Source organism: Narcine bancroftii, chromosome 14 (assembly GCF_036971445.1).
Source record: "Narcine bancroftii isolate sNarBan1 chromosome 14, sNarBan1.hap1, whole genome shotgun sequence".
Classification (NCBI taxonomy): Eukaryota; Metazoa; Chordata; class Chondrichthyes; order Torpediniformes; family Narcinidae; genus Narcine; species Narcine bancroftii.
Genome location: NC_091482.1, coordinates 57240806 through 57259498, shown reverse-complemented (window position 1 = coordinate 57259498; position 18693 = coordinate 57240806). Strand labels below are relative to the sequence as shown.

Below are 18693 nucleotides of genomic sequence, written 5' to 3'. Positions count from 1 at the left end.
GTGGGGAGGGTTTTGCCTGTGATGTCCTGGGCTGTGTCCACTACCTTTTGGAGGATTTTAAGCTCAGGGGCATTGGTGTCCCCATACCAAACAGCGATGCAGCCAGTCAGCACACTTTACACCACACCTCTGTAGAAATTTCCCAGCGTTTCTGGTGTCATAACAAACCTCCACAAACTCCTGAGGAAGAAGAGGTACTGACGTGCTTTCTTCACGATGCCATTGGTGTGTTGGGTCCAGCAAAAAATCCTCTGAGATGGTGACTTCCAAGAATTTAATCTTCTCACCCTCTCCACTTCTGATTCCCCCAACCATCACTGGATTGTATTCCTCTGACTTGCCTTGAGATCCTCAGTTTTGTGGTAGTGGAGAGCAAGGTTGTTGTTGGTGCACCATTCAGCCAAGTTTTCAATCTCCATCCTCTACATTGACTCCTTCCTTTATACAACTCACTACCGTGAGGCATCAGCAGGGTCTGTAGCTGGTGTTATTGTCGTACCGAACCACACAGTTGTAGGTGTAAAGTGAGTAGAGCAGGGGGGGTGGAGCTAAGAACACATTTATTGTATTCTAGCTTGCCCATTAATAAAATGATGGTAAATATTCTTATAGATATGGTGATGAGAACCATTGGGTCAAAATGCAGCAGGTCTTCATATTTTGCAATGTATTTGTTGCATGTTTGAACTGGTTTGCTGCAGCAGTTGTAGCTGATTTGCTTGCACTACTGATCATTTTCAGGGATATGTATAAATTTTGAAATTCGTATTATTACTGTGTGGAGTTGCTGCAAAGTGCAACATTCTGGTGCTCCTATATACATCTCCTTAAAATGAGAGGAAAATTAATTTAATTGAAATATATACTTTTAGGATTTATGGGGGTGGGGGGAAATCACCTAACTTCTTCCTACCCTGATAGAAGATGCAGAGGTAGATAATTTACTAAATATGTAATAGGTAAGGAAAAGTCTGGCCAAGTTGTGACCTAACCCTGGAACAGAAGAAGATGATGAGTTCTACATTGAATCAACCATTCTCGAATGTTCACCAGGCACTTCCTATAACCATCCATGCTCGGGTTGCCTGTTGTGGACACTGTTGCCATTTCCAGTTTCACGTCTGTTTAGGTTGTTGCTCACTGAAATGGTTCACGTGATCCCGAAGTCTGCTGGTTTGTTGCGGTTTTTCATGCTCTGCAGCAGCGCAATTTGTCGGGAGCTTTGCCGAGCAGGTCCCAGCATCGGCTAGGACCCTCCCCTTCTTTGCTAACCTTTGGTTCATCGTTTCAACCCTAATGCCACATTCAGATCCTAACCTAACTCTTCCATTTAACCAATTTCACAACTCCCCGGCTCCAATTACTCAAACCAAAGCCCCCAATCAGTTAATTCAGCATCATGAATCAACCCCACCCCTCCACAAGGTCACTAAATTCTTACTGACCCACTCCCAACCGCCCAATAGCAGATTCATTATCATGGTCTCAATCACAATGTCTCCCCCTCAGATATAAAGTTATCAAATATATAACTCCAAATTCAGTTAGATAGTGCACTTTGTAAAAGCCTACATCCTCTGATTCTATGTATGGAAAATAATTGTAAAAATTTTGCCTATTCAATTGCCAGCATTTCTGGCTGAAACAGATGGAAAAATTCTTTCCACCCTTTTGTCTATTCTGCCGACACATGATCTGAATGCTGGTAAAACATTTAACATGGACATCCAACTTCATCTGTGAAAGATATTAAAGTGCAATGAAAAGTTCCAAGGGTTTCTCAGCATGAAAGTATGGATGAAAAAGTATTTAGAATTGAAGTCAATGCCAGGAAGTGGAGTTCACTCCTGCTAAAATGATTAATTAATTTGCTTTGTGTATGCATTGATTATTGTAGATTAGCTTGTGATGAATTAATTAACTAGCTATTCATCAATTAATACAACGGATTAAATGGTCATTTTGTATCACTAATTTTAGTGGGACATTGCAATGTACAAATTGGATGTCTGCAAAAGATACTTAAATATAATTTGTAGGAAATACTATGCAACAATTTGCAATATGCGATATTTGGGGTGGCACGGTTGGCATAGCAGTTGCCTTTACAGCGATCGGGACTGGGGTTTGAATCCCATGATGTCTGTAAGGAGTTTGTACATTCTCCCTGTGCCTGCGTGGGTTTTCCCCAGGGGCTCCGCTTTCCGCCCACGGTTTGAAACAAACTGGGCGTGTCGGTCAATTGGGTGTAATTGGGCAGCATGGACTCGTGAGCCTGTTACCGTGCTGTATGTCAACATTTAAATTTATGTGCTGGAATGTTGTTTCAATACATGACTTTTACTGGAAGTGCATTTAATTTAGGTCCCTGTTATGGGCGCCATGTTATCAGGTATATGTTCAGGGATTAACATTGCTGCATTGCAGATTCATGAAGCAATGGCCAGAATTTTTCACTGGTTAGTGAAACTGAAAAGTGGAGACTCTGCGTTGACATGTCCTAGCTGTCTGATGAAAAAGGCAATAATAAGCAGAGAAAGGGGATGGGCCTTGAGTTGGGACTGCAACGCATGTGGAGAATAAATGCTAATGCAAATTGGGCCTAATCCTGTGTTGTATTTTCCATGTAATTCTACACACTCATTACCATATTCCAATTCTTTCACAAATTTAATGTTTATTTTCAACTTAAGTTTAGACATGCAGCACAGTAACAGGCCCTTTTGGCCCATGAGCCTGTCCCACCCAATTGACCTACAACCCCAGTACATTTTTGAAGGGTGGGAGGAAACTGTAGTAACCAGAGGAAACCCACGCAGACACAGGGAGAACGTACAAACTCCTTACAGACAGTGCTGGATGCGAACCCCAGTCACTGGCACTGTAACCGCGTTGCACTAAACTGCTGTGGCATTAATCTCATTCCAATTTTTTTTATGGGACCAAACCTTGAACTATTGCTCCCTCTTGTCCATCCTTCTTCTCAACTCAATCTGCTTGATCCTGATTCACCCTTTTAAAAATATCTGTTCACCAGATATGCGTGTCCTTCGCAAACCCAATATTTATATCTCTCATCAATTCAGCCTTGATTGTGCCTTTATCAGTGGATTTTTTCTTTTTGCAATGAGGAACCATGGAAAACACATGGATTGTTGGAAAAAAACACTGATCTTAAACTGTCACCTCATCACATCTCGCACTTCTGTTTGCTTACAGAGACGGCAGTAAACATTGGTTACTCGTGCAACATGTTAACAGATGACATGAATGAGATATTTGTAATATCCGGCTGTACAGTTCTCGAAGTCCGTGATCAAATCCGGTAAGTATTTTTACATGTTAAGTAGCCATTTAAAAAAAAGAGAGAGCATATTTCAATGGAATCGTTGACAGGCCTTTGTTTTTTTTAACCTAAAGGGGCATCTTATTGTTTTTAACCAAAATATTTTTCCATAACTTTAAAACAAGAAGTGTCAGACATACACTAAGTGGAAATTGGTTCCCTCAGAGTCTAGGCAAGCAATCCACAGGAGATCCACCCTGTGACTGAAGGAGATGCTCCACTTGTGGTCACACCTCCTTTGTCATCACCATTCGGGGCCCTAGACAGTCCTTCCAAGTGAAGCAACATTTCACTTGTGCATCTGTAGGGGTCATCCACTGCATCCGGTGGTCCTGTTGTGGTCTCCTCTACATCAGAGTGACTGGGTGCAGACTGGGAGATTGTTTTGTTGAGCACCTCAGCTCTGAATCTCACCATAGCATCGATCTTCCGGTGGCCACCCATTTCAATTCCCCGACCCATTCCCTTGCTGAGATGTCTGTTCATGGTCTCATGCACTGCCAGACTGAGACCACTCATAAATTGGAGGAACAACACCTTATCTTCCATTTCGGAACCCTCAAACTGGATGGCGTTAACATTGACTTCTCCAGTTCCCATTAAAACCACCCACCCCACCATCTTCTTCACCTTTTCTACTTTAGTTTTGTCTCTCTCTTTCATTCCCTCTTCCCTTGATCTCCTTTCACAGAGCCAAAATTAAGTCATAATATCCAATTAATACCTTTTATCTGTTGGTGGTCCTTTCCCCACCTCCCCCCATTCTTTCCCCTTTCTCTCCCCAGTCTTTCTTCAGATGCCTGACTGCCTTTTTGCTTATACCTTGAAGAAGGGCACAGGCCTGAAAATTCAGTGATAAATATTTACCTCCTATGGACTCTGCGAGATCAGCTGAGTTCCTCCAGCATTTTTGTGTGTTTTTACACAACATTTGCAGGGGTCCATGGTTCATGCACATACACCTTTGGCAGGATCTGGGGGGGGGGGGGTGGGGGGTTCCACATTTGCCTACAAACTCACGGAATGGAAGCCACTCATCCTTGACTCCAAAAGGTTGGTTAAGGAAACAAGATGACGCACAGCTTGTATTGAGATCTCCGACACAAATGTGAGCCTGCTCCCAAAAAACCGAATGTCATCCAGTACCCAGAGCAGAATTTATAGCTTTCCAACTCCACCAGATGTCAACAAAATAGTTTGTACTTGCCGACAGACCCATTGTCTCTGTTTTCAATGATGAATACTTCCTTTGCTGGTGGAACTAATGTAATAACTTGTGGTAGGTTGCGTCCTAGAAATTGCCCCTTCTACCCCCTAATTCAGCCACTTAATCTGATTCAAATATTTCAGTACTTTTGACCGAGGTATCAGGGAAGAGTTCGCATCGGTACAAGAGACAGGGTGGGATGAGGTACAAAGAACTGGTTGTGGGAGTCAATGGGTTTGTAACAGAAGTCTGTGGACAGTTATCTCCTGAGATAGAGTCAGTTGGATCCAGGAAGTGGGGAGAAGTATCTGAAATCAGTCCAGGTCAATGTAAGGGCCTGATTGAATCTGATAGTAAAGTTAATTCAATTGTTGAATTCTGTAACACCAATGTAGTGGAAGAAGAATTTGGAAGTGGAACCTGAGTAGGAATGGAAGAGGACTGTTCCACAGACCCAGGGCCGATTAAGGCCATCTGATGCCCTAAGCACAGCTCAGCAATGGTTCCCCCTCAACCCTTCCATTGTCGAACTGACAAGACATTAAGACTTAATCAGTACTGAATGTGAAATAATAGATTAAAAATTTTGTTTTCTTTCAGGCCAAACCCCACGACTATACTAAAATATTGTGTGTGTATATATATTTTTGTCATTTATTGTGGGGGCCCCTTTTTGTGGGGCCCCAGTTCAGCTGCACCATGGTAAATCCAGCACTGGAAAAAAAATACTTTGTGGTAGCCCCCTTCCTTGGTGCCCTAAGCATGTGCTTATTTTGCTTCAGGGTTAATGCAGGCCTGCACAGACCTGATGCAGAAGCAGGCATAATGTGAGGACAATGTTAGTTGACGGGGTCTGTATGGCTCTGCATTCAAAAAATGGAGGGCTCTGAAGCCTTCCTGTTAGGGAATTGATGTGTATAGAGATTGCACATTGTGGGGAAGATGAGATGGAAGGCGGGGGGGGGGGGTAGATCTTTTTTTTCACCTCCTTCTCTACCTTCAGGTCTTCTTCCACCCCTTCAGTTCACTTTCCTATTCCCTCTTCCCATCTCCCATACCCTATTCTGATTATGTGTTGCATTCCTTATAATCTGGCTTGTGTATAAATTACAGAAAAATTCACTTGAAATTTATTGAAGATAAAGAAATGATAGCCAATTCTTGTTTCAAAATAAATTCCACATCGAAGTAAAAATCTGAATGCTGGTAAGATGCCAGAGAAGTGACATTTTTTCTGATGCATCGTGCTATTTTATGGGACTGGAAAACTGAATCTCTGCAAAAACTGAAAATGAAAGAATAAACACCCCCAGTAGGATACAAGGGATTTCTGCACCACACATTTCACGACTGAGATGAACATTTGGAATTTGCTGGATGGGTTTTATGTGCTTCCAACATCAAATAGGTTTAATGTTAATACAGGTTGTATTAATTGATAGACTAAAGATTCAACATTCTTTAATTGTCATGTAATAAAAACTCCAATATTATATGGAATTTGCTCTATTCGGCCATAAGGCAGTCAGATTTGCCATCGGCAGAAGTGCCTCTTACAGTCAGAGAAAGGGAAGCAATAAAGAGTCCCCTCAGAGACACCGGGTTTTTATGGATTCACCTCCAGTACTACTGCAGCCCTCGCAGTTGCACAGAGTCCAATCTAAGCACCACATCCAAAGCTCCGACACGATCAGGAATTCTACAGCACCTTCGGCACCCTTTCGCGTCCCGGTTCCAACACCTGGTGCCCTTTCACCCAGTCTCGAGCCAGTCTCCAACACTCACCAGCAGCTCGCCGTCTGCGTGGGTTCCTCACCTTGAGGTGCCAACAGCCTTCTCTGCCTGTGTGTTCTTCAGCCAGAAAGCCCCTCACTGGTCCGTCACTGTGTTCACTGTCCCGTGGGTTGTCTCCTCTGCTTCTTCTCAAACAGAGGGGAGGGGGTGGTCTCCCTTTTTTTTGGTGCCCCTGCACCAGTTCTTTGCTTTACCAGAGTCTGCAACCCCTTGATCATAGGCGGTGCAATCTTGGACGCAGACTCCGTGGTTGCAGAATTTTTAAATAAAACCATCGTCAGCTCCATTAACAGGCTGTTTAAAGTCTGTACAAAGCTGATGGCATTTGGACTGGGCGATTTGATACGTGGGAGTGCTGTGTCTCTGCTCCCTGCTCTCTCTGATTCCACACCAGTTGTAGCACTGCAATTTTGTGCATGGACACAAATTATCATTGCATTTGTGATGCTACACAAAGATTTTTTTTGCTGTTTTTGAAGTTTGAGGAAATTTAACACCTCATCTCCTGAGAAGGTTCTTGTTGTATCTTAAATGTACTGGAATTTTTGAATTTCCAACCGATTAGAATAGTTTGGAAGTGCAGAATTTTGACTTTCAGAGATAGTTATGAAGTTATTTTTAAAAAAAAACTTTACCTTGTATTCCAGGACATCAAGAGAGCAAATGATGGGGAAACCTATTTGCAATGGATACGCTGTGTCTGAAAAGAATGCGAATTCACAGTTAAAATCAGTGGTTGAAGAAACTGTTATGGGAGACTTCGCATTGATTATTAACGGGCATAGTTTAGTAAGTGTAAATTATGTCATGAGGATTTAAGAGCAAGTCTTTAAACCCTCAACAAGTAATCCCATGTTGAACTAGGGAAACCAGAAATTAACATTGAGTTCTTCTCAGCTGGGATAACGTCAAGGATGTGATCATTGATGGTTGCCTTTGGATTAAGGAGGAAAAAATTGGTCAGGTTTCCCTTCCTGATGATGGTTCTGTCATCGCTGAAATGCAGTGTGGACTTGAGTAAAAGAACACAACATCAGTTGTAAAAATTAACCCTTTTTTTAATGTATTGTCCTTGCCTGCTCGCTGGCATTAAAGGTTTCTGCGGAGGATGAAGAGGCAATGTTTACTGGTTAAGGAAAGAAAATGAATCTGTAGTCAGACAAATTGCTTAAAACAAATTAACGGGCAGAAAGAAAATTATTTTATTGAAATAGGTCTGCAAACCAAATTGACTATGCATTTAATTTAAAATCGTTGGGTAAGGAGTTGTGCAAAGTTATGCAAGGATTAATGTAATGAAAGTCCTTTAAATGAAGTTGACAGAGAAGTTATTCACTGAGAAAAAGATTACAGACCACCCAGATATGGAATGGAGGTCAATTGTATGCCCAATGTAAAGATGAATAATTTAAACCAGTAAAAGGAATTACATTAACTTCAAGTAAAATAGTTCTGAGCAGAAATATTATCAGATTTTCCTTCCAGATTTCCTTGTTCTTTTTGATTTCTCTCAAAGACCAATCAAGTTGACAGGACTATTGAACTCGAGAATGTATTTCCATCCTTTTTTGTTTTTATCATTTTAAATTTAAATTTACCCATGCAGCATGGTAGCTTTCGGCCCACAAGCCCAATTGTCCTATGCCCCCAGTATGTTTTGAAGGGTAGGAGGAAACCAGAGGAAAACCATGCAGACACGGGGAGAATATACAAACTCCTTACAGAAAGGGCCGGATTGCTGGTGCTTCAACAGTGCTGCACGAACCGTTACGCTAACTGTGCCACTCCTACGCTGACCGTGCCACTCCTACGCTGACCGTGCCACTCCTACGCTGACCATGCCACTCCTACGCTGACCATGCCATTCCTACGCTGACCGTGCCACTCCTACGCTGACCGTGCCACTCCTACGCTGACCGTGCCACTCCTACGCTGACCGTCCCACTCCTACGCTGACCGTGCCACTCCTACGCTGACCGTGCCACCCATGTACAAATTAAAAGAAACGTACACCCCAAAAGAAGATTATTCGGCACATGCTACATTGTGCCAATTGTCTCATGATAGACACATGTATTATTTCCTCCTTGTTAAACACTGAACGATTTGGCCTTTCTGTTTATGTTGTGACAGGCACATGCACTGGAAGCAGATGTGAAGCTGGAGTTCCTGGAGTTAGCCAGCATGTGCAGGACAGTGATCTGCTGTAGAGTCACGCCATTACAGAAGGCTCAGGTGGTCGAGCTTGTCAAAATGTACAAGAAAGCTGTCACCTTGGCGATAGGTGATGGGGCAAATGATGTCAACATGATTAAAAGTAAGATGGGTCGCCGTGTCACTCCAATTATTAGATTAGACCAGGGATGTGGCACATTGGGTGATTAGAAGTAGCGCATTGCACCCCAGTGATAATAAAAAAGTAAGCCTACGCATGCAAAAAGTATTAACCGAAAACCGATTTGTAGAACAAACATTTTCAGTCATGAAATTGATTAAAAACAAAACGAGGTCGCAATTGACTGATTCAAATGTGAACAATTCTCTGCTGCTCTCAGTAACTAATTTAATCAAAACAGACTCAAAAGCACTTTCCTTCCTAATCTTTCCTTCCCTCACCTTGTATAGATGAATTACTTTATTTCCATTCCGTTACTGTTTTTTTTTATGGTCTTAAGATCACCTCTCCAGTTCTGATCAGCACATTCCAGAAAAGACGTGACAGCCCTGGAAGAAGCACAGAAGAAATTCACAAAAATGGGAATTATAGTTTTAAGGAAACTGGGATTGATTCTGCTGAATAGATGAGGTTGAGATGAACTTAACTGTAGTGGATAAAATAATGAATGACCTAGAAATTGTAAATAGGTAGAACTTCATTCTTTTTACACACGCAAAAGAAGAGGGGACACAAAATAAAGAAGAAATAGCTGGAAGATAGAAAAATATGTATTTATACCCACAATGGGGTAGTGGTCTGGAACTTGCTGTCTGAAAGAGTGATGGAGACAGATCACCTCATCAAGGTTCAGTGGTATTTCATTTTGAACGTATGGGGCTGTGATCTGCTGGGCGACTTAATGCTGGAAGTTGGAATAAGGGTAACCCGTTTCCACTCTGCATGAATAAAAGGGAGAAAATGGTCTTTCCCATATGCTGCAAATTGTCTACAAGTCCAAAGAACTAAGGATGCAGCCCAAGAGGTCACCTGCCCAGTTTGTTGTGATATCATTAAATGATCAATGATCCTTCTGTCCTCCTCAGACGAAGTTATTTTGAGGGGCAATTGAATGAAATGAAGATGAAGCCCATATATTTTTGATAAGCAATTTAATAGACTGTCATTACAGACTACCCACACCTCAGTGAAAAAAAATGTAAATCAGTTGTGCCTAAACTGAGATGCATGAGTATTTTTTCAGTGTGTTCTGCACATAGCATGGAATTGTTTGCCTTTGATATAGGTCTGAAATGTATATTTTGCAATGTGACAATAATTATTATTGAGCAAAAGTGACCTATTTAAGAAGTGACCTTGTCAATGCTGTATCAGAGAGTTTTTTTATTTTTTTTATGTCAAGTTCAGATGGCAGGTAGTTAATATGTTTATTTTGCCTGCAGCTGCACACATCGGAGTTGGCATCAGTGGCCAGGAAGGCCTGCAGGCTGTTCTGGCCAGTGACTATTCATTTGGACAATTCAGATACCTTCAAAGACTTCTGCTGGTCCATGGCAGATGGTCCTATCTAAGGATATGCAAGTTCCTCTATTACTTTTTCTACAAGAACTTTGCATTCACTCTCGTTCACTTCTGGTTTGGTTTCTTCTGTGGCTTCTCTGCACAGGTTTGTAGTTTCTCTAAGGAAGAGAACGTTGGTCTTTAAATCAATGCTAATGAGATGCAGAATGAGAGGGAAAGAAAAAAAAATCTGATTTTTATGCCACTGGAAAGGGTGCCTACGAATTAAATGGTGACTATTTTGGAGACAAATCAATTAACTTTTTTCATCTTTGGAAGGTTCAGTTGTGAACTTTCGGGCCTTTCACTGAAAAGCTTGACACGCATCTGCTTTGACGTTGCAGATTAGCAAAGGAAATCAGAGCCTGCTTCGTAAACAATAGAGGAGTGGCAGGCACAAGGGAGAGGAGCATTAGTAATGGAGTTGAGAACCTGAAGAATTGTTAAAGGTACATTGGGCCAGGGTCAGTGGAAGGATTTGGTGCTGTATTAGAAGGGGGTTTGAGCCAGCAGGTTGGTAGAGGTTTACGTCAGGGGACTTGGTAGAAATGTCGAGAGAGTTGGCTACTGCAAAAGACCCTGGAGAATGGATTCAGTAGCCCAGGAGTGTGTGGTTGAGTAAACAGATCACTGCTCAGGATGGAGGCATAATGTTGGTAAATGAGGAAAGTTAGGTTGGTTAGGAGTCAAGCAATCGAGGCTGGAGCAGGATTCAGGAGATTGCTAGATGGGATTTTTGGATGAAGTTGAGGTTGAGACTTCAGCATTTAGATTGGGGAGGCATTGTGCCAAACGACAGAAGTTGTGGTCAGTGAGAGATTATATGCTGAGAAGCATGCCTGTCATCATCAGGGTTGAAAGTGGGTGACCCAAGGGAGGTCCACCTTGGGGCCCAATGTGAAATGAGTTTCCAGGACCAACTGCACAAAATGGGATCTCCTCAGGCAAGTGCCTTATAAGTTCGGGTTTAATGTAGCACACAAAATGCTATAAATCCCAATTTTGGGAATGTGGCCCACACTGAGGATGGCCATTCCAAAAGGAGGACAAGGTAATGGATTCCATAACAGTGTGTTTCAAAAAAAAAATTATATTTTTTATATAAGATTTAAATGGTATTGCAAAACCAACAAATGCAAACACACTGTATAAATGTAACCATGCCCTCCTTTTGGAATGGCCAATGTACCCACGCTGTTCATTGACCCTTTCTACATGGTCAAAAGGCAGGATGTGGCATCCAAGCAGCCTTGCATGACTTTGGGAGCCACTGTGCTGGTCCTAACTGCACTGCCTGATGCAGAACTTGAAGAAAATCCATAGACTTCATGCAATTCACAGAAAGCCCATCATTTTTTTTTCATTCTCTTATTTTTGAGAGAAGATGGATCACCTAGTGTATATGAAAAATACAAATTCTAGGGAATCTAATTTTAGATATGTTCTAAATTGTGTGAGATTTATTGTGCAGTTTTAACTATGTGATTTTATAAACCGGGAAGTGAGGCAATCAATGCCAGTCATGTCACAAAATAAATGAAATGAATACATTGCTGACATTTCAAAGTAGCAATAAAAGTTAACAAATGCATTTATATTTCAAAGACTCGGTGCAATTCAGCACCGTTTAAATACATTTTATACTGTAAAATTTTAAAATTTAGACATACAGCACGGTAACAGGCCCTTTTGGTCCATAAGCCCGTGCCGCACAATTTACACACAATTAACCTACAACCCCCCCCCCGGTACATTTTGAAAGGTGGGAGGAAACTGGAGCACTCGAAGAAAACCCACGTAGACACTGGGAGAATGTACAAACTCTCTACAGACAGCCCAGGATTCGAAGCCAAGTCCCAGCCGGTGACGCTGTGACAGCATTGCGTTAACTGCTATGCTAACTGAAGGTTATAAATTGACGGGCATTTATTGGTTTGAGTAAGTGCTGATAGCTTTCTTTTTTTTGCAGACTGTTTATGATCAGTGGTTCATTACCTTGTACAACATAGTTTACACTTCCCTTCCTGTGCTGGCCATGGGTATATTTGATCAGGTAAGGTAATGCACAGAGTAGTTTAAATCTGTTTGGTATGGTCTCTTGAAATTCTTTTGCTTTGATGGCTGTGTTTGACCTTCAACTTAGGTGAGATCAGGATCCCACCTGAGACTAGATTCCAACAAACTTTTCCAACACAACTGAACAGGGAACTAAACAGAACTTTTTAAACTATCCCAGTGTTCTTGTAATCAAACTGTTCCATAAGGGAATAATTTTTGTGTTAATTACTATCAGTGCAGTTGTGATTTGGACCAGGTATGTATTATAGATCAGTCTTTTCTGAGCCAATGCTTCATTATTGGGATATTAGGGATCTCCCAGTGGCCAACCATTTCAATTCTGCACCCCACTCCCACACTGACATGTCTGTCCATGGCCTCTTGTACTGTCCAACCAAGATCACCTGTAAATTGGTAGAGAAACTCAATTTGCCACTCTCCAACTGTATGGCATTAACATTGACTTCTAGTTTCTGGTAACCTTACTCCCTGTTCTCCCTCCCTTCCTGTTCCCTCTGTCTTCTTTCCTCCAGCTCTCCACTCCTTCCCTCTCCATTCCAAGAGCCATTCCCCCACCCCCTGTTTGCTGGTGTGCCCTCCCTCCCTTATCCACCTATTACCTACTGCCTGTGGGCCTGTACTCCTCCCCCTGTCCCTCCCCTCTTATCATTTTGTTCACACACCTCATGCCCGAAACATTATATATCTTTATCTTTGCTACAACAGTACACTGTTTGACCTGCTGAGTTTCTCCAGCATAGTGTTTTACTTCAGAATCTGATGATTTTTCGAAGCTGTTGTGCTGAGTGTGATTGATATCTTAAGGCCTGGTTCTGGGCCTTCATCTCATTTAAAAACTTGGACGACATAAGAACAAAAAATATTGGAAACTTTTCAGATCTTAAATTACGTATCAAACAAATTTATGTGTGAGCATAAATGATAAATGCTTAAAAAATGTTTGACCATATGATAATCACCACAAAAATCAATCTGCACCTTGCCTAGCCATCTCTCCTTCCTCCATTTACGCTTGCTGTCTCCCATTCCCACTTTAGTCTGGAGAAAGAATCCCAACCTGAAACATTTGCCAATGTTGCTGAGTCCCTCCAGGGACTCAAGGTTCCAGCGTCTGCAGTTCTTTTGTTTATCCACATTCTATTAATATCCATTGTGTTAAATCCAACATGGCTCAGTTGATTAAACTTCTGAACCAAACAAAATAAGGATAAACTCATGGTACAAATGCAGATTGAGAGCTCCACAAAACTAAGTAGCTACCTGTAAAATGCATTTACCTGATAATCTTATCAGGGGATAAATAAGTAAGAGCTTAATATAACATTATTTTTGCAACAGTGTGCCTTTATGAATATCTTGCTTATTCTCTTTATAATTGTACTCTATCTCAATAGGATGTCAATGAACAGAAAAGTTTGGAATACACAAGACTCTATGCGCCTGGACAATTTAACCTGCTTTTCAATAAGCGAGAATTCTTTATCTGTATAGTCCATGGAGTCTACACCTCTATAGTCCTATTCTTTGTACCATATGGTGCATTTTGTGATACAACAAGAGACGATGGACAACATCTTTCGGATTATCAGTCATTTGCTGTCACCGTGGCAACATCTCTAGTGATTGTGGTCAGTGTGCAAGTAAGTTCAGATTTTATAATGTCTGCACAGGATAGTTTACCTTTGCACCATTACTGTTTTCTCATTGGATTCACAAATCACATATACAATGGCATTTATAAGTTTGACAGCAAAGACTAGTATTTCAATGGTTATAAAAACACACTTTCTTGAGATGCGTTTGTTAAGAAAGGGGAAGATGAAAGAATATTTAGGAGAATAATTTTCCAACACTTTTGAAAACATTACAAAGACTACATTTCAGACACTCAGAATTGTGAAAAAGTCTGCCATTAACAGGAAAATTGTCCCAGAAGACAATTAGTCTTCATTTGTTGCTATTTTCTTTAAAATATATTTTTACTTTAGCAAATGTCCCACAGTATAGAGGCATCTCCTCCGAGAGATGTCAAGTCCTAATTCAAGTTATTGTGTATGAATTCGTATCTGTACAATTTTCAGATGGTATCTAGTCTTCAGATGTTCTGATGATCGTTCCTTTGAGGTAACTGATAATCAAAGGAAGCAAAAAGTTATTCAATTAATTCTGATCAAATGGATGAATGACCCAAGTTTATAATTCCTATTCACAGTCGCTATTACCTGACAGTGGTGGCCAACCTTTTAATTTTTAATTTAGACATACAGCATTTTGGCCCATGAGTCCTTACCAGGAGTGTAGGATTCATGGACCGAAATGGTCTGTTACCGTGCTATATGACTAAATTAAAAGGATGGCCACCCCTGTAGAGAAGAACCACATAATCCTGATTGATTCAAATTTGCTGCAACTTGCATCATAAATTAGGGTTAAATTTTCCTTGAACAACACAATCTTACCTGATACATACATATAAGATTGAGAGGCAGAGAGATTGTCTTTTTCCCATGATAGGTCTAAATCAAGAGGGCAAATGTTGAAGGTGAGAGGAAGAAGGCTATCTGAGGGGTAAATTTTTTTACACATTGAGTGTTTGTTACCTGAAACCCACTTCCAGACGAAGTGGTGAATCAGATGCATAGGAGACTTGTAGACAGGCATTTAAAGAAGCAAAGCAGAGAATTATAAGGTTATATGGATAAATGATCGGCAAAAATGTTGGGATGGATGTAGTAAGCCAAAGGACATTTTTCTGTCCTGTACAACTCTGACTCAAGATGCATTATGCAAAACTACTCCAGCTACAAAAAGAATTTGTCATTAGCTTATATATATTTGAATGTTAATGCACAATGAAGTAGAACAATATTCATTTTATTCACTTGACATGCTTAAAGTGTGGATGCTATTTTTGATTTAGTGATCAATTTAAATTGACCTCATTCATGTTAATTTTGTGTTGCATTGCATGCTAGTTCTCAATTGGGCTTCTGACAGGCTGGTTGCATTTGTAAAAAAGAGTAAGAGATTGCAAAAATAATATCATACATTGCTTTTTTTTTCCAGTCATGTGGCTGTGAAGTTAATAGATTTGAATTTTGCAGAGAGAAGAGTAGTGCAAAATTTGACGTAGCTGTTGTGGTCATACATCTTTGGACAGGACTAATAATCTTCAAATGGATATTATCATTCAGGGACCATAGTTAGGAGAGATATCTGTTGGCCACAAGAGGATGGTAATGGTCCTGGTGGAAATGGATTTGGACCATGTTTTCTATTGACAATTGCCAAGGTTAAATTTGTCTGTTCATCCACGATGAGAGATGGTGAGAAATGGATTATTTTCCTCAAATTTGACAGGCAATATCAACATTAAACAGTTGGTTAGTCAAAAGGAAAGACATTTTTAATTGAATTAATCCACTGCATATATGTTTAATGTCGTGAGGAAGTCAAATCAATTCAGAAATCTAGAACTGGTGGGAGTGACGAAACAGGATTAGTAAATGTGCAGTGACCTTCATAAATTAATACCTGTTAAAAATTCTGATATACTGATAGTCTCATATTTATTGGATAATAATCAATACAAGGTATACCTTAAAATCATGGACACCCTCAAAATATGAACAGTGAACATTCTTCAATGTATCATCCTTTAACAACTGAAAACACAAAACACAGAAGGTGGCAACAAGTGGGGAATTGAAACAGTTTTGGGTATGTTGAAGATATATTCACCCAACATTCACATCAGGCAGATTATATTACTCTAAAAGGTTGACTATCTGCACAACTCTCTCCCAGTCATGCCTGGATTTTGTTGCTGCCGGATATAAACATTGCTAAGGATGCAGGGTTAAAAGCTTGCAGTTCCATTAGAATTATCAGTACTGCTGTGAAATAGTGTATGGATCTACAGGACATGGCCTGTTGATTACACTGGACAACAATTTTTTTCAAAAGGTTTGCTTCCTGGAAAACAATTGGAGATTACGATAGACAACTTCAAGCTGAACATGAAGATCATTTCAGATTTGCTGTATCAAGTAGGAAGTTGGAGAAACATTGCACTAACTTTTATTTAATTTAGCATGTTTAATCTTTGAGCCAAGCCCTCAGGTTGACTGCACATGTTGCACAACAAATCTGGGGAGCTCAGGGTCTGTCCTGTTCCAACCGAAGTAGAGCTCATAGGCTTTCTTAATAAGTGCAGTCGTGCTGGGTCTCTGAGCCTTAAGTGTATACTCACCACTAATATAACAGAATGCACTGCAGGTGTCACGACATTTGACAACACATTAAATTAACTTTTATTGAACGTACCTTAGTGTTAGTTCAACTGACCTAAAAATACTTTGCCACTAATTTTTCAGCATCTGATGCCTCTCACATCAGTGTCCAACAATAGTCGGCAAGCATTAATAGATTCCAGTTGCCCTGACGCTGCTTTTCCATGTCATGGTGAAACCTTTCCCATTGTTCATCACTGACTGCACCAAAATCAGGGAAGAAGTCCAAGTACGAATGCAGAAAATGAATTTTCAATGACATGTTGCACTTCGTAGTTGTGTATGTTTGAAGAAGATTTAAAATATGAAAGGAAATCACCAAAAATAGGTTACATCTAAAAAAAACAGTATGTGATAGGAAATTTTCAAGATGATTTTCGTGATCAGCAGTCCAAAATCAATAGAGAATACCTAAAAGTGTTCAGGAAGCAAAATCTTCATTGTCCAGTGTTATTTATATTGTGATTTCTGTGTAAAAGTTCATTACTACATCAGACTTAGGCTTTGGTGTTATATGGAGCTAGGGCTGCTTCATTCTCGAGGGGAGGAGAACCCTTCAACTAAGGGATCAAGTGTTTGCTGTCAGTAGTAATTAACGTAAAGACTAATCTTCAATCTGAAAGGGTCAATGTCAATTTATTGCCATTTAAGTACAGTGGGCGACATGGTTGGCATAGCGGTTAGTACAATGCCTATACAGCGTCAGTGATCGGGACTGTGGTTCGAATCTGTAAGGAGTTTGTACGTTCTCCCCATGTCTGAGTGGGTTTTCCCTGGGGGCTTCAGTTTCCTCCCACCTTTTGAATTCGGGGTAAATTGGGCGGCACGGACTCGTGGGCCTGTCACCATGCTGTATGTCGGAAATAAAAATTTAAATCAAAATGCACTGAAATTCTTTCTGCAGCTAAATACCAACTAAAATCATAAAAACTAAACTACTTCATATTGCCAGTACAGAAAAAGATATAATAAACAATCAAAGGGCAGATAAATAAAAGTTTACAATTTGCAGTTGACATTTCAGGAGTGCAGACAGGACTCTTGGTGGTCCTGGAGTAGTTTTTGGTGATTTAATTTAATTTACTTTAGACCTACAGCACGCTAACAGACCCTTACGGTCCATGACCCCATGATGCCCAATTAACCTGGAGAAAACACATGCAGACACGGGGAGAACGTACAGACCCCGTTACGTACAGTTCCAGATTAGAACCCATGTTGCTGGCTCTGTACCCATGCTGCCCACGTGGCCGGGATTAGGGTCATAAAGGGAGGGTCAAGAGCCTGATAATTTCTGAGAAGGAGAAATCTAAAAGAATATGCAAGGCTACAGTGGAGACGAGGTATCTTCATGTGCCTTAATTTTTGTTTTCTTCATCCGCTCACGTAGCTGGCTGGTTCCGAGCAGATCTTACTCAGCAGTTAGATCAAGAATTAGGATAACACTCCCAATTACAAAAGACTCCCATTTGAGAAACCTCAGTGAGCAGAAAATAGGAAGGGAAGCCACCTCCTTCTGGCAGGATCCTGTTTTCAAAGAACCTCAAGTGAGAGTGGGAATGGAGGAGTGTGGGAGATCACTCTCAGGATAGTTGGTTCTCTATACATTTTGTTGGATTCTGACCAATTTGTAGATAATTTGCAAGTTGTATGAAAGGAAATGAATCAATTAATTGCTTAGAGTACCTGAAACAACCCCAGTGGTTAATGTTATAAATTATATATAACAGGTGAAAGGTGCAGAATTGATGTGGGTGCATATAAATATGCAGTCCAAATCTAACTTGAACCGATGACAAATACTGGCATATATCTAGACAACATTTCTTTTAAATTAAAGTTTCTAGGCAATTAAATGAATAATGTTGGTTTTGAAGTCAAACTGATATCAAATGTACCTTTTATTGTCATGCAATAATACATTAAAATCTAATGCATATTATATATATCAAATTTTGTCTGCCTTAAGGCAAACAAAAAGTCACCATGAGCCCCAAGCAATAGGAGAAAGAGAAGCAAAAGAGGATCCCTTCAAAGTCACTGAATGTCTGTGGATTCACCTCCAGTGCACCTGTAGCCTCTGCAGCTGCACAGGCTTCAGTTCAAACCAGCTCTGGATTCAGACCTCCAATATGATCATTAGGCCTTCACCACCCAAGGTCCTTTGGGAGACCTTCTTGCCTTAGCATCCTCACAAATTTTAGTTCCAATACCTGGCTCCCTATGAGCCAGTCTCCAG

At 40.6% G+C, this 18693-nt stretch overlaps 1 protein-coding gene across 5 annotated transcripts in view; it reads left to right on the top strand.

The window, feature by feature from the left end:
- Positions 1-18693, top strand: part of atp8b4 (ATPase phospholipid transporting 8B4) — a 232260-nt gene that overhangs the window by 201195 nt on the left and 12372 nt on the right. For all 5 annotated transcript variants that reach the window (XM_069910766.1, XM_069910763.1, XM_069910765.1 and 2 more), the window contains 6 exons: positions 3220-3325; positions 6995-7136; positions 8481-8664; positions 9966-10189; positions 12053-12136; positions 13557-13802. In XM_069910766.1, coding sequence (XP_069766867.1) covers positions 3220-3325; positions 6995-7136; positions 8481-8664; positions 9966-10189; positions 12053-12136; positions 13557-13802 — 986 coding nt within the window. The remainder of the gene's footprint in view (positions 1-3219; positions 3326-6994; positions 7137-8480; positions 8665-9965; positions 10190-12052; positions 12137-13556; positions 13803-18693) is intronic.